The sequence below is a fragment of the Paramisgurnus dabryanus genome, chromosome 6 (assembly GCF_030506205.2).
Source record: "Paramisgurnus dabryanus chromosome 6, PD_genome_1.1, whole genome shotgun sequence".
Classification (NCBI taxonomy): Eukaryota; Metazoa; Chordata; class Actinopteri; order Cypriniformes; family Cobitidae; genus Paramisgurnus; species Paramisgurnus dabryanus.
In genome coordinates this window covers 10467466-10487894 of record NC_133342.1, presented here as the reverse complement: position 1 = coordinate 10487894, position 20429 = coordinate 10467466, and the positions used below count along the sequence as shown (strand labels likewise).

At 37.7% G+C, this 20429-nt stretch overlaps 2 protein-coding genes across 7 annotated transcripts in view; both read left to right on the top strand.

The window, feature by feature from the left end:
* The window catches only part of LOC135744294 (receptor-type tyrosine-protein phosphatase S-like), a 102359-nt gene extending 100271 nt beyond the window's left edge, over positions 1-2088 (top strand). For all 6 annotated transcript variants that reach the window (XM_073814926.1, XM_065262321.2, XM_065262320.2 and 3 more), the window contains one exon: positions 41-2088. In XM_073814926.1, coding sequence (XP_073671027.1) covers positions 41-109 — 69 coding nt within the window. In that variant the 3' untranslated portion in view covers positions 110-2088. The remainder of the gene's footprint in view (positions 1-40) is intronic.
* Positions 1559-20284, top strand: LOC135744131 (GRAM domain-containing protein 2B-like). The gene is made up of 13 exons (XM_065262101.1): positions 1559-1687; positions 6122-6222; positions 11780-11911; positions 12493-12550; positions 12627-12699; positions 14143-14246; positions 14936-15031; positions 15138-15209; positions 15293-15361; positions 15506-15605; positions 15719-15818; positions 19236-19334; positions 19646-20284. Exons 1-13 carry the CDS (start codon positions 1559-1561, stop codon positions 19659-19661), a joined length of 1149 nt encoding a protein of 382 aa, XP_065118173.1. The 3' UTR covers positions 19662-20284.
* Positions 20285-20429: the final 145 nt, after the last annotated feature.

Below are 20429 nucleotides of genomic sequence, written 5' to 3'. Positions count from 1 at the left end.
CTGAACAAAAACTGAAAGAAAGTCTGTGTGTTTTTTTCAGGATGAATATCAGTTCTGTTATCAGGCCGCTCTTGAGTACCTTGGAAGTTTTGATCACTATGCAACATAGGAGAAGAAGAAGAAGAAGAAGAAGAGTGATATTTCAAGACCTTTCCCCTCGACAAACCCACGAACATTCGCTTGAACTGAAACAAGCTACAGACAGACAGACAGACAGACGACTACACAACAGAGGAAATGAAAAACTGAGCAGATGAGTTTCTCTCTGTCAACACGCAAACTATTACCTCAGTGTTCATATATTGATATTAATGTTGTGGTTGGCTTTTTAGAAATATTCAACTGTGGATGAAGTTCTTCTTCGTAACAAGAGGAAAAATATTACATGTAAAAATCTATTTAAAACAAAAAAAAACAAAAGCCTGGAAAATTGCTGCACCCTTCAACGGGGAGATTTCTTCAAACTGGATTTGAATTCAGTGACGGGAGGTAAACGCGTCTCTCGTTTCCATCGTGAACGGAGGCCCATCTCGAACCTTCTGTGCCTGACGGAGAGCTCAGGGGAGCCGCCATTCGACCCGCGTGATATAATCCCGTCTCCCGAAACGAGCCGTCGGGCGTCGACAGAACTGCTGTGAATACTGTATTTTCATGATGTGTCTCTATAACTATATGCTGCTTTGACCGTGTTTGGAAAGCAAAGGGATTTTTGAACAGCTTCAGTCTAGTTCTGTATCATGTTTCTTTACTCCCGTGGCATAATGCTCTCTGTTTCTATACAGTAAAGTACAGTATGATCAAATCATTTACATTCACACTACGCTCTGTTATATTGAGCTCAGATCATAAAGTCTTAAAAAAAAACTATCTTCATTCTCGACCCCCGAACGATCATTAACGCCCGTTCCTTTGATTTCTTCTCTAACCTAAACCAAATGATGAAACCAATCTCTTCCTATCACGTTTAGTTTAGTGAATCGTGTTGAGTAGCACAGGTTAAGAGATCTCCGGATCTCCGCCAGACGAGTAAAACGAGCCTTATCGTTGTTGTCAAATATTTAATCGACCTCATTTTATTATTTCTTCTTTTTTTATATATTATGCTTGAATTTTTAAGGATCTATTTATTTATATGCTTTTTATTGCAATATAATTGGTGAGCTGTGATGTAGTTGGCAAGCTAACGTGACTGGTCATAGCTCATGTGTACAGTGTTGTGCTTTGTAAACCAGATATTTTGATATTTCCTGTGTACTGATTGTTCTAGAGAAAGGAGACGGCACACGGCCCTCGGGAGCCCAAACCTTACCCAAACAGCTGGACCTTTACCCTTTCCGACCGGACAGTGCGGTCCTTTACTGGTTTATAATCCCATGATAAAACCTCATGTTTGGCATCAGCATTCGTGACATTATGAGGATAGATTTCAGGCAGTTTAGATAAGCACACACAGAGACTTCAGCTCACAATGTCCTCCCATGTGAAGGTCAGGTGCCTGTGGTTTAAAACCATAGCAGCACACTGAAAATGCACACAAATATCACAGCCGATTGCCCAGATGCAGCACAAAGACACAGCGGACTGCGCAGATGCAGCTCAAATACTACAATGGCACCTCCGACTGCGCAGACGCAGCTCATTGAGAGTGCCCTACAGTAGCACAGCAGTGGTGTGGATGCGTACCGTGGTATTTTTTGCGGTGTCATGATATAAATCTTGAGCATTTGGTGCTTGACTGAAACACAAACCCTTCATTGGTTCATGTGCTGAATGTCTCAGTAAAGGCCAGTGATCATCGGGCTGATAAATGAATATAGACACAGATATTATCTATCATAGTACAGCACAGTAGCAGAAGAGTTCAAGCACACTGAGAGAAATCAGGACTCGCACATGAATTAAACATATAATGTTTTTAGATGAAAGCACACATGAAAAATCCCTGAGTCAACAAATATTACAGATGAATGAAATGATGATTAAAGGGCCGCGTGCTTCTATAGATCGCTTACATTTCTCTGCTTATTCATTTAATATCATGTATGTAGATACGTCGACTTTGTATTAAAAGAGAATGACTGGATGAAATACTGAAGTGAATGTTGTGTCTGTTTTTTCAGATTTAATTGATGTCAGATTTATTATTACAGCCGCGGGTCAGACTGTCACCAGCAAACACTGAGCATGAAAACTTTTAATAAATGTAATGTAACACGTTTACATTCAGAGCTCACACACCACAACTGAAGAAAACACATGAACATAGAAAAAACATCATCAAGTACACAATATATTCTGATAAAACATATAAAAATATATTTAGTCCTCCATATATTTCAATCCAAGGAAATATATTCATGTCGCATTGGAAAAAACACTTACAAACCTGTAAACAAGTTTGAAAAGGTTGTAATTAAATATATTTTAAATGCAAAAATATATTTTTCAAAATTAACTTCACCGTTAATAAAATGTATTTGGCATATATTTAAAAGATATTTTTGCTTTTTTGCTGTATGGTAATGCACACAACACAGCCAAATAAAGTTACGTAGCAAATATATCTTCTACATTGTAAAAAATAAAAGTTGGATTAACTTAAAAAATTACCTTAATTGGTAACACCTAAAAATGTTAAGGTTTTCAACTAAAATTTACTTTAAATTTTAAAATGTTTAAATATTTTATGTGTCACCAAGTAAAGTACTTTTTCAAACGTCTTAATACCTTAAATTTTTTATTTAAAATGAATTTTTTTAGGTGTTACCAATTTTTTTTTTAATTAGATCAGCTTTCACTTTTACAGTGTAACTATTAGACAAAGTGTTTGAAGTGTTGCTCATGATGGATAGATTAATTTTTCTCTGAGATTTTACTGCTGATAGATAAAAACATTTAGAGATCTTTTAGTTCAGAAGGATATTTCAGGTATTTGTTGAAATGCTAATCTGAGACACATGACCTGTCAATCATTCACAGAGGTGAACATGGACAACAGAAGACATGCAAAGAATCTTAAATGTTTGAACATCTGCAGTATTTATAGTTTTAAGACTTCACATTGAAACACTGCAGCTTCTATCAAGACTCAAAATGAGAGAAACAAAAGCAAGAATCATTATTTATTGTTTTTAACAACTGGACAAATTTAGATTTTTTTATAGTTCAAAGTACTTAAAATCATTTTAAAGGACAGGCAGACAGATTTTGTGGATGAAGCTGCAGATTTGAATGACTGCAATTTAACATAAAAAGCTTTTCTTTGTTCTGTGTTGTAGATCCAGAAATCACTTTTTTTTCCTTTGACCAACTTAGCACTGACTGATCTGATCTGACTTCAGTTAAATCTTTAGATCTTGAATGTTTCACATTGAGAACTTGTATATAATCTATCTGTGTGAAAGTTTGTGTTGAACAAAATAAAAAAAACACTTGATACACATGAAAAACACACACAGTTATACTGTAGGCCACACCACACTTTTACAATTATGCTTTTGGCAGACGCTTTTATCTAAAGTGATTTACAGTGCATTACAAACTTTAATTTTTTTTTACTAATGTGTGCCCTCTGGGTTCAACTCACACTGAAAAAACAAACAAATAGAAATTACTTCATTTTTAAGTACAGTATTGCATGAATATTTGTCAAGTGAATTTCACACATATGGAAATTAAGTAAACCTATTTAAGTTAAGTAAAAATACCCTGCACAAAATGGCTGGGTTATTTTTAACCCATAATGGGTAAATATTGGACGGAACACATACTGGGTCAAAAATGACCAAATGTTAGGTTTTTGTTTTGCAACCATGGGTTATAATAAGTGTGGTATAAAAATGTTGGTATCAATATTATGCAGAAGTATTTTTAAAGCTTGCTTCTTTAATGAAATCTTCCTGAATTAATTACAAATTAAAAGTGTTTTTTGCATAATATATGTGTGTGTGCTGTGTGTAATTATGTATATTTAACATAATATTATGTACACACATACATATTATTTTAGAATTGTTTTATATGTAATTTTTTTAAAATCTATATATCATATAGAATTTATAAAAATATAAATTATATTTGTTAAGTATATATACAAATGTATATGTTTCTTAAATACATACATGAATGTGTGTGTATTTATATATACATAATAATTACACACACACACACACACACACACACACTTATATATTGTGCAAAAAATCACTTTTATTATGTATGCGATTAATCACGATTAATCTTTGTCCAGCACTAATATTTATTATTATTTAGCACATTATGATGTGAGTAAGAAGAGACTGGTCTCATGAACACAAGCTCTTCTGAACAATAATAACTACAAAACTCAAAGGAGAAACAGAAACTCTTCTTAATCTCAAAGATAAATGAACATTAAACACTAGTCTTTTTTTAGTTAAAACACACAAAATAGGGTTAAATGTACATTTAGTTTACTTTTCAAATGCAGTCCCATGCAAAGCATGCTGGGAACTACAAGTCCACTGTCTGTTAAGTTAATTTCCTTCTTACAAATTTAAGTAGATTATACATGATAAAATGAAGTTAAATTTACTCAATAATGTATTTATTTAGAATTACGCACATGTTTGTTATTTTTATGTTATTTTTAAAATATTTGGTTAAAAAACAAGAATTCATTTTTTAACAGAGTTTACTCATTTTATTTTGTTAAATCTACTACGGCACATAATCATCGTATCTACAGTGCATGACCTTTTGTGCTGCTTATGCAATGTTCACTGAGCTCCACACAAGTGTCCTCCTCACAGACAAATCTGTCATATCTAATAATAATAATAATAATAATGACATTTATTTCTGTGAACACTTACACGATACCTTGGCGGAGTTTGTATTGTAAACACATGTTCAACCGCTGTAACCAAACAATCTAGTACATCTGGTTCAACAATCTAGATAGTTTGAGATGATTATGATGTAACTGATAGTTTTTTCTCTGGTCATCGTGACTTAATCATCTAAACTCACTCAGAAAGTTTCTTCTGATTCAATAATCTTAGAATAAATGTGAAATAAAAATGTGTAAGCATCTGCTGTCCGTCCTTTATAAACAATTCATCAACAATTACTCATCTGTTTTTATTATTATTATTATAATATTTATTATTATTATTATTATTATAAAACACAGTTCCTGGATATTGATTTGTAAATACAGTTTTCCAGTAATGCTAAATATATGATATGTTTACAGTAACGCCTCTTCTTGTGCTTCTGTGTAAATCAGCACACATAAACCAAAGAGGCCGATGTCAAAGATGAGATATTTCAGCAGAAGAATGCAATATTTTTTTATGTTATTTGAATTATGAAATGCATAATATTTGTATTATGTACTAAGCAGTAAAGGCTCTTGTGATTGTGCTTTATTATGAATGTAGTCACACACTGCTGTCTGTTGTGGATAGCGTCACCCTTCACCTCTTACAGCACATATCATTATATTCACACTGGGTTCAGCATAATGTTGCCAAACCAGCAGGACAAACGTGACCATGAACAATCTGATAAGGTTTATCTGATGAAGCTCAACTATAGGAGCACTACATGACACATATTCTGTCTGATCTCGGTCTTCTTCAGTGCTGAGGATCTGTATCAGTTTTTCACAGATAATTGATTTTTAAAATGATGCCTGTTTGTGTTTAAAGCTGACTTGAGTTCTGTGTTTATTTTCTCTTTCTGTTTCTTCAGATCTTCTCTGGTGGTCTGATATCATCTGTGTTTGGTCTCTCTGTACAGAGTTGATGAGATCAGTCTTTGTCTAACAGCTGATGCATGCAGCAGGTGCATGTGCAGTCATGTGCACAATCACACGTGTTATTTCAATGAGAGCCGCTTTAACACTCATCTATGAATCATCATAAAATCACACAAATATTTCATCACTACAATCATTGTTTCAAAATTAAGAAGCTTTGAAATAAAGAAAGCATTGCAATGCTAATAGACGCAGGCATGGTACCTGTTTATAGGGGTGTGACTTAGAGGTGTTGTGGGTGTGGCTCTGGACCCCTAGTGGGCGTGGTCAGACCTCTCACTATCTGCTGTGAGGTCTGAATGATGTATGTATATAAAGCTCAGAGCTGTAGGTTTGGAGGACGTGAGAAACATCAGTCAGGACTTCATTATGAGTGGAAGCAAAAAAGCCCAAAGGAGATTTTCTCTGGACAGCTCAGGGTGAGTGAGTCTGTTTACATACATTTTATTATTCTTTGAAGTATATTATACATGTATAAACATACAGAGAATTACATATGCGAGTCAGTCCAGGCCTGGATCAATGCATGAATGTAAATGCCTCATGCATGCACAGTAAATTCATACATTACTGCAGTAAAAGATGAGCCCGCTGGCTACTTGCCACAAATAGACTTTGGAATAAATGTCATGTTTGCATTGTCTTGCAGGTTTGTATGTTCGTTTGAGTTTCCATAGACGCTCACTGGAGTAAATCGGGTTTGAGTTGCCCATGAACAATTGAAAACCTGTTAAACGAGTGCCTGGAGTGTAATCCAGACTTGACCTCAATGTGCTGACATGAATTTTGAACTTTAGCAAACAGAGTTATGTGTGTGTGTCAATGAAGACAAAGCATTTTTGAGTTGTTCATTGTAGATGTAAGACATGAGATAGTTGTGATGTCCTGAGGATTATTTATCAAGACAACGCTCATCTGGAGACAGTAAGTTTTGAAACGTATAAATCTGAGGTTTTTAAGTGTTATTTGTGTTTTAGATCAACATACACACATGAAGGTGTTGAAAGGTTTTTCAAAGTGATGTCATAGAAGAATCATTCAGTATCTTTATAGAGACTTTTAGACAAAAATTGTTATTTTATGGCATCATGACGCATTTTTATTTTTAGGAGCATAATTTTTATTTTGATTGTTTAAGGTATTTTATTTAAGATAATTTGGCATCACTACAGCAGAATTTGATATTATTTTGAAGCTGTCAGGGGTCTTGGTCTCATAATGAAGAAGCCCAACCTTTATTTCTTTCCCAGACCTCATGAATTTTAGCAGCGGCTCTTTAAAAATAGCAAAGCATGTGCACAGATTAGTTTGTTTCTGTTGATAGGTTATCTGTGCATTGTTGGTATGTAAAATCAGATAGACCGTTGTTCTGGAAACATTAAGAACGTTCTGGATGTTATATATCATGACAGCTTTAACCAGCTTTAAGATTTTTTGTGATTAGATTTAGCAATGTTACAGTCTCACTCAACTAAAAATATCAGACTGAAAACATATTTGAGTGACAGCGGGTGTCTAACTTTTCTTCATGGCTGTACAAATCCCTCAGATACCAATGATCTGAAGTATTATCCTGATGTATTGTCCTGAGGTTTTGTCCAGATGTATTGTCCTAATGTATTGTCCCAATTTATAGTCCCTAGGTATTGTCCTGAGGTATAGTCCGGAAGTATCATCCTGATGTGTCGTCCTGATTTATTGTCCAGATGTATTGTCCCGAAGTTTTGTCCCGTGGTATCATGCAGAAGTATCACACCGTAATATGTGTCCTTATGTATTGTCCTGAGCTATTGTGCAGAAGTATCGTCCTGATGTTTTGTCCCAAGATATTGTCCTGATGCATTGTCCTGAGGTATCGTCCTGAAGTATTGTCCCGAGGTATTGTCCAGGGGTATTTTTCAAGGTATCACCCCGAGGTATCTCCCAGAAGTATCGTCCTGATGTATTGTCCTGATGCATTGTCCCAAGGTATTGTCCAGGGGTATTGTCTCGAGGTATCATCCTGATGCATTGTCCCGAGGTATTGTCCAAGGGTATTGGCTCAAGGTATGGTCCTGAGGTATCGCACTGAGGTACTGTCCAGATGTATTGTTTTGAGGTATCGCCCCGAGTTATCGTCATGATGCATTGTCCCGAGGTATTGTCCAGGGTTATTGTCGCAAGGTATCGTCCTGACGTATCGCACTGAGGTATTGTTTAGATGTATTGTCCCAAGGTATTGTCCTGATGCATTTTCCTGAGGCATTGTCCTCATGTATTGCTCCGAGGTAATGTCCCAAGGTACTTTCCTAAGGTATTGTGCCGAAGTATTGCCCTCAGGTATCTCCCTGAAGTATCGTCCAGAGTTATCGTCCTGATGTATTGTCCCGAGGTGTTGTCCAGGGGTGTTGTCTCAAGGTATCACCCCGAGGTATTGTCCTAATGCAGGGGTGTCAAAAATGCGGCCCGCGGGCCGGATGCGGCCCGCAAAGGTGTCCAATCCGGCCCGCATGATGATTTATACAGTTTTATTAAATATGAAATACATATTTTAAAAACCCTTTCAGGCGGGTGTCTAGTTCGTTTTTAATATGAGAGACTTGCGGAAACCAGCAAAACGCGGAACAGACTAAACACGGTGCCCAAAAATCTTGCCGTTTCATTGTTACTGCTCCCCTAAAGATCCACTGATTCCAGTAATCCACTTCGTGTTTTCCCGCCCGCTCCGCAGCATCTCTGTGTCCAATCTCTGCCTGGAGAGCGAAGACGACAGTTTCCGAAGTTCGTTGCATTAACAGGTAGATTCATTACATTATATCAGTTGTTAAACCGCAGAATTCGTAATTTGGAAGTTTGTTTATGTAATTCTTCCGGTAATGATTTGCTGTCGATGTTCTAAAAGTGCTAACAACTTAGCAAGCAAACGACAAAATATCCACATTCTTAGTATTAACGTTACAATGCTTGTCTAAGGGATTTAATGTTCCCGATCAGATCTAAGTTAATATAAACACTAAATTTGCTGTTGTTGGCACACTTTGTAGACAAAAAAATAAAAAAAACACGAATGCCTTCACAAAATAACGACAGAGAACGGAAAGGGAGGCTGCTGAAGGCAGTTCAACATTACAAACATGGATTCAAAGCTCCATCAAGCCAGCAGGTAAATCATATTGAATATTTAGCAGATTGTCACACTTTAATTCTTATTATATTTCCCATTATAATCACATGTCTAAGTTGATGCTAGTAATATAACACATAATATTTATAATACTTTGTTAAAACCATAATAATAGTACCACCCCAATAGTGCCATTTTTGGTTTGGGCCACTGCCCCATCTAGCATTTTCATTTTCTAAATGACTGTTCTCATTACAAATATATTCCAAAGAAAAGTGAATGGTTTATAAATAATTTTGGCATTAAGGCAAAAGAAGTTAAATTAAAGCTTTTCAACCTATAAGGCCAGTGGGTTTTGTACAAATTTAAATTTGTGTGTTTAATATGTACAGTATGAGTGTGACCTTATGAAATGTAGTTTTCACAGAGCCGTGTGTTTCTCTTGTTTTCTTGCTAAACAAATTAATTAATTGGTTTGTTTAGTTAATTTTAACACAATTATCAGCACACTAAGGTTTAAAAAAATTATCCGGCCCGCACTTCGTGGCGTTATTTACCATCCGGCCCTTAGCCTAAAATGAGTTTGACACCCCTGTCCTAATGTATTGTCCCAGTTTATAGTCCCTAGGCATTGTCCTGAGGTATAGTCCGGAAGCATCATCCGGAAGTATCATCCCGATGTGTCGTCCTGATTTATTGTCCAGATGTAGTGTCCCGAAGTGTTGTCCCGTGGTATCATGGATAACTATCACACCGTAATATGTGTCCTTATGTACTGTCCTCATGTATTGTCCTGAGCTATTGTGCAGAAGTATCGTCCTGATGTTTTGTCCCAAGATATTGTCCTGATGCATTGTCCTGAGGTATTATCATGATGCACTGTCCTGATGTTTTGTCCCAAGATATTGTCCTGATGCATTGTCCTGAGGTATTGTCCTGATGTTTTGTCCCAAGATATTGTCCTGATGCATTGTCCTGAGGTATTGTCATGATGTACTGTCCCGAGGTATTGTCCCAAGGTATTGTCCTAAGGTATTCTGCTGAAGTATAGCCTCGAGGTATTGTCCTGATGTATTGTCCCGAGGTATTGTCCTGATGCATTTTCCTGAGGCATTGTCCTCATGTATTGTTCCGAGGTAATGTCCCAAGGTACTTTCCTAAGGTATTGTGTCGAAGTATTGCCCTCAGGTATCTCCCTGAAGTATCGTCCAGAGTTATCGTCCTGACGTATTGTCCCGAGGTGTTGTCCAGGGGTGTTGTCTCCAGGTATCACCCCGAGGTATTGTCCTGATGTATTGTCCCGAGGTATTGTCCTGAGCTATTGTCCTGAGGTATTGTCCTGAGGTATTGTCCTTATGTATTGTCCTGATGTATTGTCCCGAGGTGTTGTCCAGGGGTGTTGTCTCCAGGTATCACCCCGAGGTATTGTCCTGATGTATTGTCCCGAGGTAATGTCCTGATGTATTGTCCTGATGTATTGTCCTGAGGTATTGTCCTGAGCTATTGTGCAGAAGTATCGTCCTGATGTTTTGTCACAAGATATTGTCCTGATGCATTGTCCTGAGGTACTGTCATGATGTACTGTCCTGATGTTTTGTCCCAAGATATTGTCCTGATGCATTGTCCTGAGGTATTGTCATGATGTACTGTCCCGAGGTATTGTCCCAAGGTATTGTCCTAAGGTATTGTGCTGAAGTATTGGCTCAAGGTATCGTCCTGAAGTATTGGCCCGAGGTATTGTCCTGATGTATTGTCCCGAGGCATTGTCCTGATGCATTTTCCTGAGGCATTGTCCTCATGTATTGTTCCGAGGTAATGTCCCAAGGTACTTTCCTAAGGTATTGTGTCAAAGTATTGCCCTCAGGTATCTCCCTGAAGTATCGTCCAGAGTTATCGTCCTGATGTATTGTCCCGCGGTGTTGTCCAGGGGTGTTGTCTCCAGGTATCACCCCGAGGTATTGTCCTCATGTATTTTCCCGAGGTATTGTCCTGAGGTATTGTCCTGAGGTATTGTCCTGAGGTATTGTCCTGAGGTATTGTCCTGATGTATTGTCCCGATGTATTGTCCCGATGTATTGTCCCGAGGTATTGTTCTGATGTATTGTCCTGAGGTATTGTCCTGATGTATTGTCCTGATGTATTGTCCCGAGGTATTGTCCTGATGTATTGTCCCGAGGTATTGTCCTGATGTATTGTCCTGATGTATTGTCCTGATGTATTGTCCCGAGGTATTGTCCTGATGTATTGTCCTGATGTATTGTCCCGAGGTATTGTCCTGATGTATTGTCCCGAGGTATTGTCCCGATGTATTGTCCTGATGTATTGTCCCGAGGTATTGTCCTGATGTATTGTCCTGAGGTATTGTCCTGATGTATTGTCCTGAGGTATTGTCCTGATGTATTGTCCCGAGGTATTGTCCCGATGTATTGTCCTGATGTATTGTCCTGATGTATTGTCCCGAGGTATTGTCCTGATGTATTGTCCTGAGGTATTGTCCTGATGTATTGTCCTGAGGTATTGTCCTGATGTATTGTCCCGAGGTATTGTCCTGATGTATTGTCCCGAGGTATTGTCCTGATGTATTGTCCTGATGTATTGTCCTGATGTATTGTCCTGATGTATTGTCCTGATGTATTGTCCTGATGTATTGTCCTGATGTATTGTCCTGAGGTATTGTCCTGAGGTATTGTCCCGATGTATTGTCCTGAGGTATTGGCTCGAAGTAGCGTTCTGAAAAATCTCCTGAAGTATTGTCCTGAAGTTTTGTACTGAAGTATCGTCCTGAAGTATCCTAGTAAAGTACTGTCTATCAGTATATCTGTGTGTTTCTAGAAGGATCTTCAATGTGATGATTATTCTCTCTGTTCATCTAGATATCATCTGGATGTCAGTGAAATCAGAAGCAACATGTTGAGAAGATCATCAGAAGGAAAGACCATCCACAGTCCTGATAAAGAACATCTGCAGTTCATACAGCACAACATCAGCTCACAGAAGAGAAGCAGGTGAATATCAGTTCAATGTGAGGTGCTTTTTATATAACTCTGTCTAACATTTTCAACATCTGCCAAACTCAAGAATGAGCAGGCCGAGAACATATAGAGTCATTATAGAGAATTGTTTGTAAACACATTATAAATGTCAGAAATGTTTTGCTGAAACAAGTTACAAAAACTCTGAACTATGTAGTACTGAATTGTGGAGTCATGCTGTTAAACGTTTTTCACCATTTCTGTGATAATAACAGGTTTGTTTAGAGATGGCATTATAAAAACACGTGTCACTTAAAAGATACACAGAAATGGATAAACATGGTGTTGTAAAGTAACTGAATACAATATTTTATCTTCTTAACAATGTCTTTTTGTGCTTGCATTTGGCTGTTGTCTAGTGACATGTTATAGCACAGACCTTATTCAGTCATTTAATATTGTTGTTTCCCTGAGCTCCTCACTATGAAAACACCAGCATGTTTTTATTTGACACTTCAGTCTCTTTTTTTGCATGCCTATGTGTTTATCATTGATTGATTTGTATATACAGTGGGTTGTCTCAGATGATTGATGTTTGTGTGTGTATACGACAGATCCACAACCATAGAGGAAGAAAGTTTGGATCAGCCCGATGGACTTCTGCTCTGTACCGTAAGTTTGCTCCTCATGCTGTTTGTTTGACAGAAAACTCTCACGTGTTTCTTAAATTCTTTCCTCTCTGATTCAGAGTTTCAAGACCCACAACAAAACATTTCACAAACTCTTTCCTGACATTCCCAAGACGGAAGATCTGGAACACGGTGAGATCCTGAAGGGAATCCTGTGATCAAAAATATTAATCTCTCATTTGTTTTTCTTAGATTTAAATAATGATGTCTTCTGTTTTTCATCTCATACGTATCTCGTGTAGACATCTGAACAATCCGCATCATTCGCGAGTGAAATTCAGACTTAAATACGTTCAATTTGCCGGCTTTAGCTAGCTTGTAGTCTTAATATGAATATATTTACAGCTCAAATTGAGTAAAGAGCGTTTTTTTTCAACTTACCACATTGTCCGACCTCTTCACTCACTTTCTTTTAAGCAAGATCTTTTTCATTACTGTTTCTATAAAAGTATGAGGATGTGACGTACAACTCTGAGGTGTCCACATACAGCGACAATGATTTTGTCCTCCATCATTGTTTCATATTTCTGCCTCTGCTCGCTACATCGCAATCACGTCACCACTAGAGCAAACTCCTGATTGGTTAACACAGTGCGAATATTAGTGAATTCAAGTTCAGATTTTTCATCTCGCGCTATTCATGTGAATCACCCGTTACATGCATCAAACGGCCGGAGTGCTCACTTCATGCCGCGACATTCACATGGTCAGATGTCTATTGCGTCTTTCCATTGACTTAACATGTAAATCACTTGCGCTTAATGGGGTGTACACACCAAACACAAATTTTACGTTTTGCGTGAGTAGATTACACACAAAGTCAATGCAAAGGTGCGAATAGACGCGAAATGGCACAGGGTGATGCGAATGGCGCAAATTGGGTTAAAATGCGTCTTTGCGCAAGTTGAAAATATTCAACTCAAGGGAAAAAGCCACATGACACGAAGTTAAATCCCGTGAGTAATCTAGAGCGAGGAACGCGATGCTTCGCGTTTGGTGTGTATGCAGCATAACGCTTCATTCACGTCTGGTGTAAGTGCACCATAACTTCAAGAGAAATACTTAAGGCCGGTGACACACTGGATGCGTGGTGTATCTGTTGCATGTCAGTTGCGTGGTGGCTGCGTCGCGTTTTCTGTGTCTGTACATACCAGAAGCATGCCTGACTCGGTGCTGACGCGCTGCTGTTGCTATAGGTGACGTATATTTTGGCTGGAAACGCTTCCAAGACGCTTGCGTGTAACGTGAAAAATAGGCGTCGGTTCTATTTCTAGCAAGCACGCGTTTTCCGCGCGGCTTAAGCCGCGCCTGAGACGCGCGTCTCATGCAGGCAGTCTGCAAGCTCTAACCTGTTAACATGGAAGCCGAATTAAAAACGGACACGCCACACAGCTGAGACGCTTACGCCACGCATCCAGTGTGTCACCGGCCTAAGACTCCATTTGACTCGCATTTAAGACATTAAGACGTATGTATGATGTATGAAAGAGTCTCCATTTAATGTTCTTTATTATCATTTATATAAAAGACAATCATAAAAGAAAACTGTATTTTGATCTGATTCTTTATTTACAGTTTTTACCTGTGGCCTGAAAAAAGAAGTGATTTACCACGGTAAACTCTACATCTCCCATCATCACGTGTGCTTTCACTCCTCTGTGCTGCTCAAAGAAACTAAGGCGAGAGAAATAAAAGCTGTTAAATATCTTATAGAGTGTTTTCACCTACGTCACGGTTTGGTCAGTTACCCGGATGCGCGGCCATGTTGGAGATGCTCAGATGTAAACAACAGCATGGATAAAAATCTGATTCTTATCTAATTTCATAATCTACTTTAATAGTACAAGATTTACACATGTTTTGTAAAATGTTACTTCTATTAGTTATTCCTTAAGTGGCCCAATATTTATAATGTACGGATAAGAAATACAACTTGTGGGTTGGGAAGAACAAACACGAATGTTGTCAACATTCTTACCCTGGAAATACTCCTGGTTCAGTTTGGCCAACCATAAGCGCCTTCTTTCCTCTGACAGTTTTTTTGCATTCTTCTTCTTATTGGTTTGTTATAACTTTTGGCAGTCTGTAGTACTGAGAAAAATGTTTTTTTTCTCGGTCCGACCATTAAGTACAGCCCAAAACATGACAGTAATTGACAATTTTCAACAGCAAAAATGTGAGAGGTCCATTTGGTTCAATGGCAATGTTTACGCTCAGTATCACCAATATGGCTGACTTTCGGATTGATGACGTGCCGTGAAAACCCTCTATAGTTTAGTTTATCAAGATGAGGAAAAGCAGCTGAACCGATTCCTGATCTCTACAGATTAATGTTTCAATGTGCGTGCGTGTGTGTGTGTGTTTGTAGGTTATGATTCTGGTGTCCAGCATTCAAACCATTAAGAAGAAAAACACAGCCAAGATCGTTCCCAATGCCATCGCCATCATCACAGACGTACAGAAGGTACCAGCGGTCGGTCGAAGCAAACACTCACTGTCTGTTTATGAGTTGGTGTGATTCTGTGTATTCATGTGATTTATGTGTGTGTTGTGTTTACTTTGTGTTTTAGTATCAGTTTGTCTCGCTGAGGAATAGAGAGGCGTGTTTTAAACTCCTACTGTCGCTCTGTCCACAACTCCAGGTTTGTGATGTTTGTGTGTTGTGTTGAGGATCATGTTTTGATCTTCAGATCTGAGATGTGATTTCTTCTCTATCTACTGTTAGACTGAGAACATCAACAATAACCTGAAGATGTCCGACACAGAAAACCAACACGACGTCACTATTGACACGGTAAAAACACAGATCTTTGAGGGTGCTTTACAAGTTTACACTGAGTTTTCTTCATACACATTCCTGGTTTGTTTGGAGATCTGTATAGTTTATAAACATTAGTAAATGCATGTGAATGATGGTGATGTGATTTCATTTCTGTAGATCTCCAGCCTGTCAAGTTTAGAGGAGAACGCTGATGATCACAAACTTTCTACTACTGAAGAGTTTGAGAATCTGAACAGCAATAAATCTGTCAACAACAGTGAGTCTCACTCATTCACATACAGTACTGATGTGAGATTATAAAGCTGTATTATATTAATTAAAGTAAGATTGACTAAAGGTTTATTTATGTTCATGTGTTTTATGAATTAGGGGTCTCCTGGGTAACCATGGTAACAGAGAAAATTAAATCTGTTCTGTCCACCAATGACACGCACATCCTCAACAAACTTCTTGTGTTTTATCTGATACTGTAAGTATGAAAGCATTATTTGCACACAACTTCATGTGTATTTTAGGTGGCAGCCAATTTTTATGAATTCAGTGGTAGGTTTTTGTATGATTTGCTTTTACCAGTGAGTGACACATTATTGTTTTTTTAATAATTTTTAATAATTGTGCAGTTCACCTTGTAAAATCTGTATGAATTCCCAAAAGATCACAGGTGGTATTTTTGACAGACTGAGATTGAGAAACACTTCAGTTTTAAAGCTCAATATAACAGTAGATTCTGAAGAATCATTCATACATCTGATTGATTCAATTAATAAAGTGTGGAAGTGATGCCGTTTCTGTTGGATTATCAAACACTTTCACTTTCAAAAGCTTGTAAACTGAATGAGCCCTCAATAAGCATCCAGATACTTTCAGTCAGATTCTGTTTAAAGAAAACATGACATGATATAAAGTTTCACGTCTTAAACTTTCACTATGAGCGTTTACTCTTCATCATGTGAGGTGTTTAGTGGTATGTGGTCGATCAGGAAGAGAATAATCTTATTCTATAGACTGATGGTCATACTGATACTGGACTAAAGACGACTACAGGAACATCTGTCTGTCTTTATATGATTCAGAGCTGTTGTTGATTCACTTTAATCTTCAGAGTTTTTACCATTCTGTATGATAAAACAGAAAATATATACTTCAACTTTTAAGTCCCCATGAAATCAAAACTGACAGTTCTTGTTTTAATGGAATATCAGTGTTTATTATAAACAATTCATCCATGTAAGTCTTTTTTATTCAAAATGAATGTGTAAACTTTAATTAAAATTTGAAAATGTACATCCGCTTTCTTATGGTGATCCTTCTCTGATGACATCAGGTAGACAGCTTGGGCGGAGCATCCGTTAACTTCGCCCCCTTCAACTGTCAGTCTGCTGCCAGATCCATTTCTGAATAAAACTTGTTCGTTTTTATATCCAATCAATTCGCAGTGGAAAACACAACCCACACTAGTTATTTTCCTTATGTGATATTCTGTTTCACCCTCGGAAATTTGGCAAAATACGGATGTAAAACGATCAAGACTTCTGGTTCACAGGACTTTAGAGCATAAAAATTTTCAATTGTTTTAAGTCACATTTTTTTTTAACTGAGCAAGCCTACGATAGCCCTTTATGGGCCAACTTCGAGCTAGCCTTAGGGCCCCCAGCAGGTTTTGCTCATTGGCTAAACGTTGGCCCCTAAATGTTGGCCCCTTAGCGCTGGCCCTGCACGGGCATCCCTCACTTAGCCCCAAAAAGCACATACTAGGCCTACACAGGGCCTTCATTATTCATCTACAACATGGCTCTCCGGCATTTTTCCTGGAGGGCACCTGTACTGCATAATTTAGTTCCAACCCTACTCACCATTATGGTGTTAAGTGTTTGTTTTAGATGGACTTGACTCTTTGCATGTTAGTTTTTTCTAGGCATAGTGCAATTATTTGTGGTGGTTAGTACATGTCAAACATCATCATCATCATCTAGACAACTGATTTATTAATTTGGTGTTTGCACACTTATCAGAAGCATCTTTCTCTGTCAATAATGTGATACTACAGTATGAGATCCAGCACTTTCATAGCAGTTTGACATTCTGAAGAATTTTGAAACACTAACATTTTAAAATTAACTGCTGTATAATGTAGACACACAAACATCAAGAATCAGAGTATGAATCACAACAATGGTGACAATTAAATGAAAAGCTTTATGCTGCAATGCATGCTGGGTATCAACAAATTACAAATCTCATCCAGGACTCCCAGAATGCATTACAGCATGAATAAATAATGAACATTTTTACTGTTTTCTTTGTCACCATTGTTGAGATTCATACTCTGATTCTTGATGTTTGTGTCTAATGTACAAAATGGTTCATTTTTTATGTCCACAGTTTTTCATAATCCGTCAGAAGGACAAACTGCTGTGAGATTTTTGGACTTTGCACTGTAGTATCGCATGCATTATTAACAGAAAATTAATAAATCTGTTTTCTAGATGATGATTTTTAGACTTTATGTACTAACCACCACCAAAGAGTTGCACTATTGTCTTTTCTCTGCCCTAAAAAACATTTCTTAAAGGCAGGTATCTGATTTGATCCAGAAACATTTTTAGTTATGTTTGCCTCTCATCTGTGAACGTGTTTTGCATGCCACTGCGCAACCTTTTCACACAGACACCATATGTCATCAGTGCGTTCATGTGCGCTCACCTCCAGTCTGGAAACAGAGGAAGAATGGCAAACTTTCCTGCCTTTATTGACAACCTGCACAGGAGCCACAAAACCAATGAAATGTTTTGAAACAACAACGACAAAAAACGTCTGGATCAGCAAAGAGCAAAAACCCAAATTAACATCGGTAACTGCTTTACAATGAGAAGGAAACAGCTGCGGGAGACAAAGGGTCTGAAAGAGTCGCTGCGATATGATTGTATTTAAATGGATTCAGATATTCTACTTTAATCAAACATTGTGTTGTTTATGTAGTTTGTGTTCCTTTATGAATAAGAGTAACAATATACTACTACATCTACACAGCCAAAAACATGCTTTAACTAATTCCAATTTAAAACAGATGTTTATGTTGGTTATTTTGGTAATGTTATTCAATCCACTTTGTACTGTAAAGTTTTCTCACTGGTGAATGAGACATGAGATGTGGACGTCTGATCAGTGCGTGTTCATCTGTTTTGGAGGAGGCTTGGCTTTGGATGGCAATTTAAATGGAGGGTGGGATTGTGATTTCAGCGCTAGTAGGCTACCGGTAGCATTTTTCAAAATCAGATACCCTGCCTTTAAACAACACAAAGTTATAGCAGCTAGAGAAAAACTAATGAGCTAACAGTTAAGTCCAACTAAAACAAACACTTATCACCACAATGATGACTTTAAATGAAACAACCAACATCTAAAGCTAAGTTAAGAAAATAACTCTACAAGTAAAATATAAAAGGCAATTTTAGGTTTTAATTCTGCTCCAGAGTTATTTTTGAACACTCTGTAAGATTGGGACAATATATACATCCAGCAGTGTTCATTTAACTCTGGGGATTTTGCTGTATGTGGGCTAAGTGAATGCTGCTTGTGCAAGGTCAGCGCTAAGGGGCCAACGTTTTGCCAATGAGCAAAACCTGCTGGGGGCCCTAAGGCCCATAAAGGGCCATCGTAGGCTAGCTTGCTGGGAATATATAATAACAATACACCTTCAATCTGACAGAATTGAGATAAATGTCTAATAAATAACAGAAACTGATAAATAGTTTCTTAAATGGCGTGGAGCACCTGTTTCAAAACCTTGACATCTGTCTATGCAGAAATTATTTCTTTGTTTGATGTTCAAATGTTGTAGTAGTGCTGATGTGTTAATTTGTGTAATTTATATTTGTGTGTGTAGTGTGGTCCTTTTGGTGTTGTCATCCGGGTATATTGGCTTAAGGATTGTGGCTCTGGAGGAACAACTGGGAGCCCTGCTGGAGTTTACACTACAGAGAGAGTGAGCACACACACACATACACACACACACACACATACACACACGCACACACACACACGCACACACAGACGCGCACACAGTTTTCCCTTTTACACACTTTCATAACTCCACCTGAATAGTTGCAATACTTTCACTTTCTGTATTGTGTGTGTGTGTGTGTGTGTGTGTGTGTGTGTGTGTGTGCGTGTGCGTGTGCGTGTGCGTGTGCGTGTGCGTGTGTGCGTGTGTGCGTGTGTGCGTGTGTGTGCGTGCGTGTGTGTGTGCGTGTGTGTGTGCGTTTTCTTTGACTGAGTTGTCTCGCTCTTCTTCAGGTACAATGAAACGTAACCCCATACAACATGATAGAGTTACAGAAGGAAGGAGAAGAAGATTAAAGTGTTTGATTTGTCATTTACGCAGACATCAGAGATTCTGAAAACCTCCGAACAGAAGTACACAGAGATGTACAGTGATGTCTCACCTTCTGTTTTATATCAACACATCAAATAGATTTGTGTACATGAGAACTGTAACACAAGTGAATACTGACATCTACAGTCCAAACTCATTTTAACAACACAAACCTGTCTATGCACTGAGTACTAGTCTTTCTTGGGTTATAGATTTACTCTTATTTATACTTACAGTAAATAATGGAGATCAGATGAATGGTTTGGTCAAAGTGATAGAAAACAGGTTTGAGAGTTTGACTCCATAACTTCAGTAAATGAGTGAAGGGTTAATGAATTGAAACAGTAAAGCTCATGAAGGATTTCTGCTATAATGTTCTTGTTTCTCACAACAGACGTGTTTATAGTGTTTGTATGCAACATGAATTATAGCGAGAAGTCTTAAAAAGTTTATATGTCAAGAGTGTCTTTCAGTGCTTTAGACTCAAAAAGATTCATGCAGACAAATATAAAGAGACATTCAGTGAAAGTTATCATATGAGCTTTCTAATCAGACATGACTGACGGTTCATCTCTCACCTCATTGAATCTCTCAAACATTTTACAACACAATGTGAATCTAGTAATGACATTTACTATAGATTCTGGTTTGTTTACTTTACCAGCACTGATTTTGGTACTCATTATATTAAGCACAACCTTCGTT